At 44.5% G+C, this 15,777-nt stretch overlaps 1 protein-coding gene across 2 annotated transcripts in view; it reads left to right on the forward strand.

The window, feature by feature from the left end:
* LOC142589684 (RAB11-binding protein RELCH homolog) overlaps window positions 1–15,777 on the forward strand; it is a 210,697-nt gene that overhangs the window by 23,327 nt on the left and 171,593 nt on the right. For both annotated transcript variants that reach the window (XR_012829913.1, XM_075701229.1), the window contains exon 7: window positions 14,520–14,804. Coding sequence is in view for 1 of the 2 variants with exons in the window: in XM_075701229.1 (XP_075557344.1) it covers window positions 14,520–14,804 (285 nt within the window). In the remaining variant the exon portion in view is untranslated. The remainder of the gene's footprint in view (window positions 1–14,519; window positions 14,805–15,777) is intronic.

A 15,777-nucleotide genomic window follows, 5' to 3' on the forward strand; every position in this document is an offset into this window, starting at 1 on the left:
GCCTACATTCTGCGGTGCTGCAAAGAAAACATGCTGATCTATTGATGTAAGCATAGCATCGAGTGCGCTCTTGCTGTATCTGTAGTGGAACATGATTAAGAATCCGTATGGGAGTGACCATTTCCCCATTGTCATAAAACTAACAAAAGGTGATGAGTGCTCTCCCCATGTGCTCCGGTGGAAAGTCGATTGTGCCGACTGGACACACTACTGGGAGCTCACACATTTGACCTGGAATGATATCTGTACACTTTCTGTTGGTGATGCAGTGGAATATTTCACAGCGTTTATAGTTGACGTGCCGTCAACATGTATCGCCGAAACAAATGGATTGCCCTGTAAGTGATGTGTTCCCTAGTGGAACGACAAGTGTAAGGAAGCGCATAGAAATCAACGTAATGCATGGAGCCACATTCGAGACTCTCTAGCTACGGAAAACCTGATAATTTTAAAAAAAAATAAAATCTGAGCGTAGAAGAACGTGCCACCATTCCAAAAGAGAAAGCTGGCAAAATTACATCTCCAGCATTAATTCCCATACTGACGAAAGAAAAGCCTGGAACATAGTGAACAAAATCGAAGGTGGCAGACCATTAGTGAACCTGCACGGAAATACTCTTGAGCATCAAGCTGATTCTTTAGGGACACATTTTGAGTACATTTCTAGCTCATCCTATTACTCAGATACATTTCTGAGGTACCAGTAACATGCAGGGCGACTGCATCTGGATCGGAAAAGGAAAAGAAATGGATCTTGCAACTGTCCATTTAACACAGTGGATTTTCAGGCTGCACTAAATTGTTGTAATAAATCGGCCCCTGGAAACGATTGAATAGTTTACGAGATGGTTTAACACCTACGCCCTGAAGCACACAAGACTCCTATCTCTTTTTAACGCTATATTCTCTGCCAGCTACATTCCGTCCGCCTGGAAGCAAGCAGTTATAATTCCTATTCTCAAAGAGGGTGGCAGCTAGGCCAGCGAGGGCAGCGAGGCCAGCAGCTATAGACCTATAGCTGCTGACCTATAGCTACTTGCTAACAAGTTGCCTACGCAAGCTTTTGAGAAAATTACTAACCGGCACCTGATCCCTCTTTTCTAAAAGCAACAAGATACTAGATCCCTTATAGTGCGGCTTCAGGGAACGTAGATCCACAACAGATCATCTTGTCTGCATTGAGACAAATATCCGTGATGCCTTTGTGCACAAACAGTTTTTCTTATTGGTATTTTTAGACATGGAGAAAGCATATGACACTACTTGGTGTTTCGTAATCCTTCGTGATCTGGCTGGAATGGGTGTCCGAGGCAATTTGCTAAACGTGATTCAAAGTTATCTCTCCAACCGCAGATTTTGTGTTTGGATTGGTAACGTCCTGTCTCATCCTTTTACTCAGGCGACTGGTGTGCCACAAGGTGGAGTGCTGAGCTGTACTCTATTTGTTATAAAAATGAGCTCGCTCCGTACTATCATACCACATACAATGTTTTATTCTGTATATGTGAATGATATCCAAATAGGTTACAAATCATGTAACCTTAGTATCTGCGAGTAACAAGTGCAGCTTGGCTTGAATAAATTGTCGAAGTGAGCAGACGAGAACGGTTTTAAACTAAACCCTCAAAAAAGTACATGCATTCTCTTCTCGAACAAGAGACATGTAATACCGGACCCCATTATTGATCTTAATGGAGAGTGGCTATCTGTGAGCCATGAACATTAATTTTTAGGCCTCATTTTAGGTTCTAAAGTAACTTTTATCCCAAACTTGAAATATCTGAAAACAAAGTGCCCGAAGACAATGAATCTACGGAAGCTCTTGTCCTGCACATCTTGGGGAAGTAACAGCAGGTGCCTTTTGAGCTTGTACAAAAGTCTTATATAATCACGCCTTGACTACGGAGCCATTGTGTATAACTCTGCCACGCCTAGTGCTTTGAAGATGCTGGATTCCGTCCACCACTTTGGTATCTGTCTTGATTCTGGTGTGTTCAGGACTAGCCCCGTAGAAAGCCTGTACGATGAATCCAATGAATGGTCTCTACATCTCCAAAGGACATATTTAAGTTTATCCTATGCCCTGAAGGTGAAATAAGATTTCCATCATCTATGCCATTCACTTATTCGCGATCTGTCCACGACCAGGCTGTCTATAATCGCCCAGCCACTAGGCCTCCTCTGTCCCTCCGGTTGGAAGCACTGTCCGAAGAAACAGGCGCCTCTCTTCTGGAGAATGTCCTAATAGTTCCTACGCGGCTTCCACTGCCTTGGGAGTGGAAGACTATCCAGTGTGACGTCTCTTTCATGGAAATATCGAAACGAGCACCTGAGGCACATATACCTTCACATTTTTGTGAACGCCAGGAGAAGTGCTCCTGTACAGAATGCTATACAGACGCTTCCAAGTCCTCTACTGGAGTTTCTTACGCAGCTCTCAGACCTTCATTTTGAACATCCGGGGCACTAAATCTACACACAAGTATTTTTACAGCGGAAGCCTACTCTTGGCTATCCAACACATACGGCTCACACATCTCGCAATGGATGTTGTGTTTACAGATTCATTAAATGTAGTCACGATCCCTAATTAGTCCACGAAAACATAAGAACGCAGTTTTTAGTGAGCTGTGCAGTTTGTTGTGCTCTACATATATTTGCAATCAAGTGATTCTCGTATGCTGGATACATGGCCATAAAGGTATAAAAGGCAATGAAGCTGCCGATGAAAACGCTGTGTCAGTAACGTTTAGCGACACAGTTGCGAACATCCCTATCCCTCCCGCAGACCTCAAGTCTTTTCTGTACAGTAAGCTAAAGAAGCATTGGCAAGGACAGTGGAATACTCAAGTATTGAATAAGCTGCACATGATAAAACTAAAACTAGGAAACTGGATAACTGGAAAAACAGCACAATATAAGGAAGTACTTTATTGATTAAGAATAGGACACATAGTACTCTCTCTTACCTATTGACTGGCAGTGATCCTCCGACTTGTAATAAGTGCAGTAATAAACTTACAGTTTTCCATGTTCTTATTCAATGCCCTGCAATAAAAGCAGAGAGGAAAAAGTATTTCCCTTCTGCATATCCCGAAATGATACCTCTACACCTGGCATTTTTAGAGCGCAGCTCTTTGGCGTCCGTTCCTGGGTTTCGCGTCGTCGTCGGCGTCGGCGTCGGCCTCGTAACCAGCTCCGCCCCCCTTTCATCCCCCCAGCGCTAGCAGCGACCGACTGATACCGCTGGATGCCGCTGACGCCGCTAGAGAGTCAAGATAACGTGACTGCATAGAACACCGTCGCCGCCATGCAGAAAGAGGAAAAACGGCAGGGTCTTCTCGGCGGCGGCGCTTAGCCTCTGCTTCCCCCACGGCTGTGACAACCTCGCGAGGCACTTGTATAGATCTCGTCTTTGAGAATCGAGCATTGGTGTACCAAGTCGAACTTATATCAGTCTATTTCTCCGACCACAAAGCTTCCTTCATGACTGTCAAGAACTGTTAGTGGAGTCTTTGTTAAAGGAATACGTGTGAAAAATAAAAAAAAAATTATGTGATAGCGCATACATGTGTTGCTCGATTTCTTTGCCTCAATCTATCCAAAAGGTGAAACAGCTTATTTGCTGCGCTCAAATTTCGCATTAGGAAGTAACGTAATCGTCGGTAATTTTTTCTTAGCAGTGCACCGCTTCTTAATCTGCAAATCGTCTTAGAATATTTAGCTGAAATAGACACCCTGAAAATCATTTGGCCAGGTGATTTTAGCACGTGATTAACAGCCCTTGTATGCAAGAGCTCTTATGAAGCTCTTGTGTCACTGACAGTTGCGACGGTTGTATTGACGGTTGCGACAACCCAATAGCTTCTATATTCCAGACGCACTGCTCAAAGCAACTCGTACAGAAAAACAAAAAGAAAGTAGCGTGCACAGCCTTTAAATTGCAGTGTCAATGCTACTAAATCTTGTGGTCCGCAATATTCTAGGTCGTCGCAAATCCATCGCACTCTGTTTTTGGCACGTCTAAAATGCTTTAATAGGTTAGTGAGAGCTAGGATTCACCTCAATTTGAAGAGAGAAAGAGCAAAATTGGTCAAGAAGAAACAGGTCAACCTTGAGGCAGTAAGAGTAAAAGCAGACAAATTCAAGCTGGTACTTGCAAACAAATATGCAGCCTTAGAACAGAGAGATGATGATGAGATAGAGCTAATGAATGAAATCGTAACTAGGTTGGCTTCAGAGGCGGCAATTTAAGTGGGAGGCAAGGCACCAAGGCAACCAGTAGGCAAGCTCTCCCAAGTAACAAAGGACCTAATAAAGAAATGACAAAAAATGGGTGTCCAACTCATAAGATAAGATAGAATTCACGGAACTGTCAAAACTGATCAACAAGGCGAAAATAAGTGATATTCGAAACTATAACGTGAGAAAGACTGAAGAAGCCGTAAAAAATGGACGCAGCCTGAAATCAGTGAGAAAGAAACTTGGCATAGGACAAACCAAGATCTATGCACTAAAAGGTGAGCAGGGTAATATCATCAGCAATCTCGACGATATAGTAAAAGTAGCGGAAGAATTCTATGCTGACCTGAACAGTACCCAGAGGAGTCAGGATACCTCAATTAGAAACCACAATGAACAGGATACAGAAACTCCTCCTATAACTGGTGATGAGGTCAGAAAAGCCCTGCAAGACACGAAACGAGGAAGAGTGGCAGGAGAAGATGGAGTAACAGTCGATTTAATCACAGATGGGGGAGACATAATGCTTCGAAAACTGGCGGCTCTTTATAAGAAATGTCTATCAATTGCAAGGGTCCCAGAAAACTGGAAAAATGCAAACATTATACTAATCCACCAAAAGGGAGACGTTAAAGAATTGAAAAATTATAGACCCATCAGCTTACTCCCAGTAATATATAAAATATTTACCAAAATAATCTCCAATAGAATAAGGGCAACACTGGACTTTAGTCAACCAAGGGAACAGGCTGGCTTCAGGAAGGGATACTCTACAATGGATCACATCCATGTCATTAATCAGGTAATCGAGAAATCCGCAGAGTAGAATAAGCCTCTCTAAATGGCTTTCATAGATTACGAAAAGGCATTTGATTCAGTAGAGATACGAACAGTCATAGCGGCATTACGTAATCAAGGAGTACAGAATTCTTATGTAAATACCTTGGAAAATATCTACAGAGGTTTTATAGCTACCTTAATTCTACACAAGAAAAGCAGGAAGATACCTATGAAGAAAGTTGTCAGACAGGGAGACAGAATCTCTCCAATACTTTTCACTGCACGCTTAGAAGAAGTATTCAAGCTATTAAACTGGGAAGGCTTAGGAGTAAAGATTGACGGCGAATATCTTGGCAACCTTCGGTTTTTTGATGACATTGTTCTACTCAGCAACAATGCAGATGAGTTACAACAAATGATTGAGGACCTTAACAGAGAGAGTGTAAGAGTGGGATTGAAGATAGACAAAGATAATGATAAATAGCCGGGTAAAGGAACAAGAGTTCAGGATCGCCAGTTTTGCCTCTAGAGTCTGTGAAGGAGTATGTTTACCTAAATCAATTAATCACAGGGAACCCTGATCATGAGAAGTAAATTCACAGAAGAATAGAAATGGGTTGGATCGCATACAGCAGACATTGCCAGCTCCTGACTGGCAGCTTACCATTGTCATTGAAAAGGAAGGAGTGCAAAAAAATCAGTGCATTTTACCAGTGGTGACATATGGGGCAGAGACTTGGAGACTGACAAAGAAGCTGGAGAACAAGTTAAGGACTGCACAAAGAGCGATTGAACGAAGATTGCTAGGCGTAACGTTAAGATACAGAAAGAGAGTGGTTTGGATCAGAGAGCAAATGGGTATAGGCAATATTCTAATTGACATCAAGAGAAAGAAATGGAGCTGGGCAGGTCATGTAATACGCAGGTTAGATAACCGTTGGACCATTAGGGTTACAGAATGGGTACCAAGAGAAGGAAAACACAATTGAGGATGACAGAAGACTAGGTGAAGCGATGAAATTAAGAAATTTGTAGGCGCTTGTTGGAATCGGTTGGTGCAGGACAAGGGTAATTGGAGATTGCAGGGAGAGGCCTTCATCCTGCAGTGGACATAAAGGGTGCAGCGGTGGCGTAGAGGTAGAACACCCGCCTCGCGTGCAAGAGGTCCGTGGTTCGAATTCCGGTGCCGGCAATTTTCCACCAGATTAAAAAAAAAAAAATCCGCGTGTTGATAAAATTGCATAAACAGGCCTGGAGTGCGGCCTGATCCCGGTGACCAGAACCGGTAACACACTCCCTCACCAGAGCAGGATTGGCCACCCTGGTTCAGTACTTGGCCACAACCTCCTGTATGAACACAACAATCAAACCCCGGCCCTCAGTCCCCAGCAGCTGCGAAGCAACTGACCACGGCGGCGGTCAGACCTGCGGCGCAGCAGAGGGTGCTAAGAATCCCTGGCTCCGGACAGGCCGCCATTGGAATATAAACCTGGCAACGGTTAACGCTAGAACGTTATCTAGTGAGGCGAGTCTAGCAGTGCTATTGGAGGAATTAGAGGGCAGTAAATGGGATATAATAGGGCTCAGTGAAGTTAGGAGGCCAAAAGAGGCATGTACAGTGCTAAAAAGCGGGCACGTCCTGTGCTACCGGGGCTTAGCGAGAGACGGGAACTAGGAGTCGGATTCCTGATTAATAAGAATATAGCTGGTAACATACAGGAATTCTACAGCATTAACGAGAGGGTGGCAGGTCTGGTTGTGAAACTTAATAAGAGGTACAAAATGAAGGTTGTACAGGTCTACGCCCCTACATCCAGTCATGATGACCAGGAAGTCGAAAGCTTCTATGAAGACGTGGAATCGGCGATGGGTAAAGTCAAAACAAAATACACTATGCTGATGGGCGACTTCAATGCCAAGGTAGGCAAGAAGCAGGCTGGAGACAAGTCAGTGGGGGAATATGGCATAGGCTCTAGGAATAGCAGGGGAGAGTTATCAGTAGAATTTGCAGAACAGAATAATATGCGGATAATGAATACCTTCTTCCGCAAGCGGGTTAGCCGAAAGTGGACATGGAGAAGCCCGAATGGCGAGACCAGAAATGAAATAGACTTCATACTCTGCGCTAACCCTGGCATCATACAAGATGTGGACGTGCTCGGCAAGGTGCGCTGCAGTGACCGCAGGATGGTAAGAACTCGAATTAGCCTAGACCTGTGGAGGAAATGGAAGAAACGGGTACATAAGAAGCCGATCAATGAGTTAGCGGTAAGAGGGAAAATAGAGGAATTCCAGATCAAGCTACTGAACAGGTATTCAGCTTTAACCCAGGAAGAGGACTTTAGTGTTGAAGCAATGAATGACAATCTTCTGGACATCATTAAGGAGTGTGCAATGGAAGTCGGTGGTAACTCCGTTAGGCAGGATACCAGTAAACTATCGCAGGAGACGAAAGATCTGATCACCAGGCTGATGATGGACATAAAACAGGCTGATGATGATGATGATGAAAATGCTTTCGGAACTCGCCTTCGCTCATGTCATACGCATCACATCGTTGCCTCTCGTCATGTTGTTTTTGGCCACAACATGACGAGCAACACAATGAAAGAAGCCACTGTCGGCATCCCCCTCGTCGCGCCGGCCAGTGCGAGACTAGCAGTTGGTCGCGGTTGCCCTAGCAACCCTCAAGATTATGCTCGCCACCGCACGTGACCCTCAAGCGAACCACTTCTCCATGGTTCCTGTCATAGCAGACGACAGGTTCCTTTCCAGAAGATTGACAACCTGTGTGACGATAGCAAAATTTGTTGTCACGTCCATCAGGGATGACGACAACGCAGCGCTGACCAATGGCGTTCATGAGAGCAAACCCGTTCCAAAGCGAACGGTTGCAGAATACGGCCCCAGTTTTATTTTAGGCCCTTTTACAGCCATGTCATATCTATCATGAGGAATTCATTTTCCATGCCATCCGCAATACATCGTTAACATTACCATGTGTCATGGCCTTCTTTGGCCATAACTGGCCCTTGTGCCATAAAACACCACATATCATCATCATCAGTGTATCTTGTCGCCCGAAAAACCAAACTCCACTTCACACGCGCTGCCTTCATTTCAGCCTGTGTGCGTGATGTCATAGCCAATCTCTATGTCATCGGCTGCAGCTATGAAAATATCAAAGGCAAACTTCCCGTGACGGCATGCCACCTGGCACCCCTGCTGGCTAAGACCAGTGTGCCTTATCAAGAATTGGCGACCACATTTGTGGTTTGGTGCCAAATGAACAAAACGCGTCGCAGTGGCTGTAAGGCACTTGGAAAGCGAAGAAACCACCTCGACAACGAATGGGAGGGCACGAGTGGCACGGGCAGCACTCCAGTGGTGGCTACATTGTTCTCAGTTGCCATGAGCAATGGAACGAGACACTGTACGGCATCCGGAATTTCGGTTGCTGTTCTACATTAGCTCTATGCAGTTGACGGTAGCGGGGGAAGGGGGAGAGGATTTCGAATAATCGAGCAGGAAGGTATTCTGGAAGTGTCCACCTAGTGGACAAGTTCATTTCGTCTGCTGCTGAAGTGCTAATTGACTGGGGTTGCCTTTCTCCTTCTGACGTGTACCCCAGCCCAGCTCAGCGCAGCAGACGAAATGGACATGTCTACTAGATGGACAATTGCAAAATACTTCCCCAGGTCTCAAAATTTAGTCAGCGGCTTACTTTCCTTTATGCAACATTTTCTTTTTCTCATTTACATTGTCTGTTTCATGCGAAGACCATGGGTCCTCGGAAATAAACCTTTCAATGTTCGTAGATTTAAAAGGGCCCTGAACCAATTTTATTGAAATTGAGAAATGCATTTGAAGTTCAATTAGACTATTTCAGAAATACTTTTCCGAAAAAATTTCTTCAATTCATTATTGGCAATCAAACACACCACTCGCGGTGCTTCCGCTCCTTCTTCAATGATTTGCGCTGCAAAGGCTACAGCAGAGTGGGGTGTGCCCACAACGCTCCGCCTACTGAATGTCACCGTGGTGCGCAATTCAAATTTGATTTTGGATGTTCACATAGATGGCACTATTTCAGATTTTGTCACCTCCGACGCGCCAAACACGGTTGTCCTCAGTGAGCCGCAGTGTGCTGAGCCTGTGAATTCGCAGCACCCCATGACGGCACTCATCGTGGCACCCCATGGCAGCCGTGGTATCTATGCTACATAGCGGACCGCAGCTTCATCCAACTGAAGAGTTTGCTTTGTGCACAACAGGGCTAGAGTGTACACTTGCACTCGTATGCTCCTGTCTGAATGGGCTATGTTGTGCGGACCAGCTTTGTCCTGTACTAGCTTGACTGACAGGATAGTAGCCACTTCCAACTTTAGTAGGACGTTCTTGAGAGCTAGTTGATTAATATTAGAAGGTAGATTAAAACTGCGCAAAAAATTAGGACAGCAAAAGAAACGCACAACACAGCACGAACGCAGACTGCCAACTGTTTATTCATGAAATCAGAGTATAAGCTATTTCAAGCAGGATCCCTGGCGCTCACAGGACCACATCGTCGCTCACACTTGTGCAGATAACATAAGAGAATTCTGCTGACTAACTGTAACACAGTTTGTACCAAATAAACACTAGGGAAAAAAAATCTAAGCAGTCTGTTGTGCGCACAAACATTGAGCGATCAAAAAATGAAGACGGCACATGTCATAACAGTAACCGAAGTGTAGGCAATAAGTGAGGGAATAAGAAAGCGTGATGGTACCTGTAAAACATGGTTACAACAAGGTCAACACTAGTGATGCAAAAAGGACAAAAGATAACGAAGATGACAGAATGAAAAGACAACAATTAACTGAAGTAAAGGCAAAGGTTAAACTATTAAAACCTGAAAACTTGTGAAATGGCATGAGGGAAGAGTAATGAAACACGTTAATATATGATGAAGCTCAGCTTGAACTCGTGAACTTGCAAGGGGCTTCCCAAAAAAAGCAATTTCTTCAATTGGCAGTCTGTGCTCGTAGTATGTTGTGTGTTTGTTTCTCTGTCCTCGTTTTTCGTGCAGTTTTAACCTACTTTCAACTTCCAACTTGCACATTTTAAAGCTTATCATGAAAAGAAGTTCGCCAAGGCATTTAACCAGGAGTGAGCGTGCGCTGGCAAGTGTGCATATCATCTGACCTTGAGTTTTTTTGTTGTTCAAGGCAAGTTGAGTGTTCAGAACGAGTCGAAATTAGTGAGACCCGATGGCTTCGACACCAATAAGCAGGGTGGCCAAAGTGGGTGACTGCGGCCAGGCGTGAGTAGAGGATAGTCGGCTTCCTCTGGAAGTATGTAATTATTATCTACATTTGAAAGCAGATTTTCGCTTACTTCAGCCTGTTTGTTAAACTGTGTCAATAAATATACACAGTAACAGGAGGAATGATGATGAAGCAACATTTACTGGGCCCGAAATAAATCGGTGGTGCACGCAGGCACCAAATGGGGTGGTTCCCTAGTTATGGGACCCGTATGTTTCCAGCAGCTCCTGGCCCCTGTCCGTCAGTGCGAGCTGAATCGGTAGGGCGGGGCTGGATAACAAGGTCTCCCATCGCTCAAGGGGTTGGGGATTGGGGGTGTTGGTGGGGAGGGGAGGAGGGGGGGGGGGGGCTTGAGTTTTGTGCACTCTGCCAAGACGTGCGGCAGGGTGCCCTTTTCTCTTCTGCAAAAAGGACAGAGCATATCGTATTCCGCAGGGTACATGCGGTTAATCAGTACAGGATGCGCAAGCGATCCCGCCTGCGCTCGACGCAGGATCGTCTGTTTTTGCCTGGTGAGTTTGGGGTGTGGTTCTGGCAGTCTGCACCTTTCCTCTCGGTACATCCGGGTAGGAAGAAGCGCATTGATCCAAACACCCTTCTTGATTGATGTCAGCTATCGACCAGCAGCAATCACTTATGGGAATCCGCTATATTACGAAATAAAGCATCCAGGAAAGAGTGTGGAGCAGGCTTCTGTTGAAAAGGGAGCATTTGAGAGAAAGGTGACTTTACGCTCTGGCTTGCAAGATCTGCGTGCCGCGTACGACTGCAAAATTTGACTGAGATGTTCACAGCAGCATATGCTATCCGCTGACTGTGTTTTTTCACCAAGTCCGAGGGGTGGTTCAGGGCCCCTTTAAACAGATGCCGACATACCGATTGCATGCTTCAATTCTCAGATAGGTGCAGCTGCTTAGTCTACATGTTTTGCACGTGTTCAGCCTTTGAAGAATGTTGTTTTGGTTATAGAGTGAAACCTCATTACTATGAACACCACCTTAACAAACCTTTCAGATTAAAAAACTTTTCAGATTAGCAAACTTTTCAGAAATACCCTGCTGACTTCTTATAGTTTCAATGTAAAAATATTTCAGTACTACAAGCTTCAGACTACTGAACTTTTCAGAATAACCATCATTATTCAGTTTCCCTGTGATGTTAACAACGCCTCAGTACTACGAACTGATATTCTATTATTTGGGGATTCTTAGATTTCCATGTATCCTTAACAGCAGCCAAAACAGTAGGCTAGCAGACGATAAGGCACATAGAGCGGACGTCGCGGGGTCATGCGCGGGTTCGGAAAACCTGAGATGGCACCTGAGAAAAATAGAATGTGGGCAAGCGGGACGACACATCAGGGTTTGCGAGCGCGTGCTCCGCCAAGAAATGTGTCTCCTAGCAACGGAGGCGTGTCTCTTCCTTTCACCCTTCTTTCTGCACACACTTCTTTCTTTCATGCTTCTATCTGTGACCGTACTAACTACATGCACAGTGAAATCTAACCTTTGTACTCTCGGGAATGCCGCACAGTCGCACTTTGCACTCTCCAGACGGTGTCGTTTACGTGCGCTTGTGCTTTGACATAGTTCAAGTGTCCGCCTCGAGCGAGACAGTTGCGGTGTCCATGCCAAGAAATGTGAAAAACAAACAAAAAGCAAGGAACATTGCATTTTAGAGGTGACATGGAGCTACCTTTTTGTTAGTAGTTTTCTCGTAGTGAGTGTCTGTTTTGCACGCATCACTGTTTTATATGGTGCTTCGTGGCAGCGGAATCTATGGAAAATAGCAACAGCATGTGCCAAAGCCAACAGCGACGTTTTCATAGATAGCTCATGTGGTGACAACTTATGAACTGATGGGTTGATGTGCAGAATGGTTAATTTTGTGGCTTTCACCATAACAATATTTTAGAATAATGAACAATTTCCCACGGTCTTCTGAAGTTTGTTATATCGAGATTTCACTTACATGTAGTGTACGCCAATGGACGCGGAACTGCTGGCGGCTTTGCGAAGTGCACTCGGAAAAGGAGGCCGCCATCCGCCGTAGTTTTCAGCGCCTTTGCTCGTGCTTCTTCTCTCTTTGATTCACAGTTTTGGAGCAAAATAAGCAACACCAATGTGTGTGGTGGCCAAAGCTTGAGGGCATGTCAAAGAATAATATTTGTGTGGTGGGGTGCTCAAATACCTGCAAGAACTTGCCGGTGACACGGTTCTAATCATTCCATGCGAGGCCACATAAGTAGTGGTGATAGATCCCTGCCGTTTGGTGGTAAATTTCTTGTTCTCATGCTTTCTTTTGTCATCTCAGTATTTTTTGCAATCCGTCATGTTTGCATGAGTAAGTGAAGTTAATCAAGTCCTACCCATGTTTTGTTAAGTTTATCTGCAGTGGAGCATGCTGGTAAAGGTATTTTGCTTAGGTTCTGAATGCTGCTTGCTGCTTATGCTGATTACCACGTCTTTACCGTGTTGCTGTAGCTAGGGTGCATGATGGCACAAGTGCATTGGGTTGTATGTTAAAGCTGCAGAGGCTCGCAATGACTGATTTTGTTTGCTTTATGCAGCCCGTTAAATCGTCGCACCAACTATCATGGAGTTCCTGTTTTTGGATCTGTTTAAGTGTGGCTTCGCACATGTGTAACTGTTGATAGTTGCTTGATGCAGAATTGTTGATTTTCTTCTAAGTGCAAGGTTTTAGCCTTGACTTGTTTGTAAGGGCCTTAAGTCAAGCTGTGTTTTATTGGAATGATTAAGGGCAAGTGCTTCTTTAACAGCTTTATTCTTTTCGCCTGAGGACGTCTTCAATGTAGCGCAGGGTGAGCTTGCTGTTAGATTTTTACTGAAAAGTTCGTGCCATGTTTGGGAAGTGTTTATGCCTTGATGCCGTCTGAACAGACATGCCACATAGAGTGCTTTGTTTGTTTCACAGTGTAGTCCCATTCTGTGCGTGCATTTTTTACTCAATTGAATTCTTTCTTATTATCTTTTGTGGCATAGGAGTGCAATGCTTAAGCCGCAGAGCACTAAACCTGACCTTGCCGCCAGCGCCCATCGACCTTGGCCGGTGTTGCTGTGCCTTTAAATATATCATGTGGCATCTCTCTTCTGTAATACTGGGGGGGGGGGGGGATAACAAAAAAAACAACAACCTCATAAGTTGGTAAGACTTTGGATTTGCATGTTTCTAAGCAGGTCACTAAGGGAACTTCAGGCTGCGAAAACTGTAGTGGAAAGGGCAGTTCATCGACGTATGCAGTGGAATTTCATTGGCGGTACAGCGCTAACTCACATTTTCATTTGCTCATGTGTTTGGTGACTTTATTGACTAGTGTACACATTTCCATTAACAAGTTCGCAATTACTGTTCTTGGGGTGACTTTGACAGCACATCTTTGGTGATGTCACATGTATTCATTGGCAGAAATATCACTACAATGAGTGCAGGCATCGTTTTGTGTGGAGTTGTTTGAGATATAAGTGCACCAACAATGTGTGCCAATTATTGAGGTACAGAAACATTATTATGGCGATGGTAAAATTAAAAGAGAAATGATCGAGACATCTCATTAGTCAACAAAACCAAGCGGCTACTTAACATGAGCTCAACTAAGCTTCGTTGCGCTTGTCTGCGGGATGCATCTGGCACATATGCGGACTTGTTTTTTTGCAAACTCTGGTAATATTGTGTGCATGTCTGCGGTCATCATAGAGACCCGTGCCTTTCCTGCAGCTGTCACCGCAGAAAAAGCAGTCTGGTACCCGAACAAAGGAGAAATTGCTGCCACAAACTTCAGCCATCATTGCTGCAAATTGTCGTTGTCTGCTCCTGCTCCCGAGCATACATTCGAACGTGCCTGCTAGGTGGTCTTGCATGGTATTTATTGGCAGTGCACTACGTGTATAGTGCAGCACTGCTTAAAGCACGGATATTTGCGAATCCAGCCACTTAAGCTATAGGCAGCCTATGCTGTATATGCAATGTTTAGTCACCAATTTGTTATTGCTGCAGCCCTTTTATGATGTGTGGCTACAAGAGGTTACCCATATATATACCCAAATTAAAAAAGAAGGATTATGTTCCTCTCAATTTTACAGCTCTCATTTTGCTTCTTGTTTTGAAGGCGTCTTGTTTTTTAAAAATATTGATCTATTTGTACTCTGCTGGTTATGTCTTTGTGCGCAGTTCTCGAGCAGAATTGTCCTTCAAGCCCAATTTGCCTTTGGAGGTGGCAGTTGACACATTGTCTGATGCTGTAGAACCCTGTACTCCGAGCCCAAGTGTGGCCATAGTCTCACCATGCAAGGAGCTGCCAGAGGAAAAGGGCGACTCAGCAAAAAAGCACCTGCCACAGGCACTTACAATTTGTGTGGCTGATCAAGTGTGTGATGAAGAGACATGTTATATGGCTGTTGATGGCAGTGAGAGTGTCAGCAAACCAGAAGAATCAAAAGTCCTTAAGAGTACAAGGTAACAATAACAAATCTTTGATGCATGCATTGTTCTGTGGCTAACATATTTTTCTTGTTGTCAAGCCGAGGCAAGCAAAGCAGGAAAAGCATGTGCAAGGAGCAAACTTGTTTCATAGTTGACCCTGCAGAACCTGTGGGGCCACAGGGTTGCAAGGAGGGAGAAAACTTGTTTAGTATTTGATGCTAGTACCCTTGGGGCCACAGCGTTAACTCTGTGGCCCTACAGGTTCTGCAGGGTCAAATACAAAACGCACTCGCCTTGGTGGGGTAGTGGCTTTGGCATTGCGCTGCTAAGCCTGAGGCCGTGGGATTGAATCCCGGCCGCAGCGGGCACATTTCGATGTGGGTGAAATGCGAAAATGACCATGTACCGTGTACGTGGTCAGGTGGTCTACATGGATGGTGTACATGGCCGTGTACATGGTACATGGGAAGCATGTTAAAGAGCCCCAGGTGGTCAAAATTAATCCGGAGTGCCCCACTACGGTGTGCCATTCAATTGTGTGGTAGTTTTGGCATGTAAAACCGCAAGATTTAATTACTTTTTTTAAAATTTAAAACTAGCTTTTTATTTGAACAGGCTTTTCGAGGTTCATTTTCCTCTGTACAAGCGGTAACTGGTCCATACTTTTCTTTCCCACAAGTCCGCTTTTTTTCTTCCTGAATTTATCAACTATGCTAGTGCACACCTACAGTCACATTTGGATGCTGTCTTGAAATTGCTGGACATGACGAATGCTCTTCAACATAATTAATGTCTGATACATAGTTAAATTAGAGGTATTGACACAGCGTGCATCTTTCACAACACCATGCTCAGCAGACAGCATGCTCTGCAGAATGTACATGTACTTTGTGTGGAGATGGATATGAGAATGGACACATTATGCAGCCTTGTTGCTGTTACCCTAGGCTATAGAAACTATTCTGATCCACTGTAAACAAATATTCATAAATCTTGAATAACTAGA

This window comes from Dermacentor variabilis, chromosome 1, assembly GCF_050947875.1.
Source record: "Dermacentor variabilis isolate Ectoservices chromosome 1, ASM5094787v1, whole genome shotgun sequence".
Taxonomy (NCBI): domain Eukaryota; kingdom Metazoa; phylum Arthropoda; class Arachnida; order Ixodida; family Ixodidae; genus Dermacentor; species Dermacentor variabilis.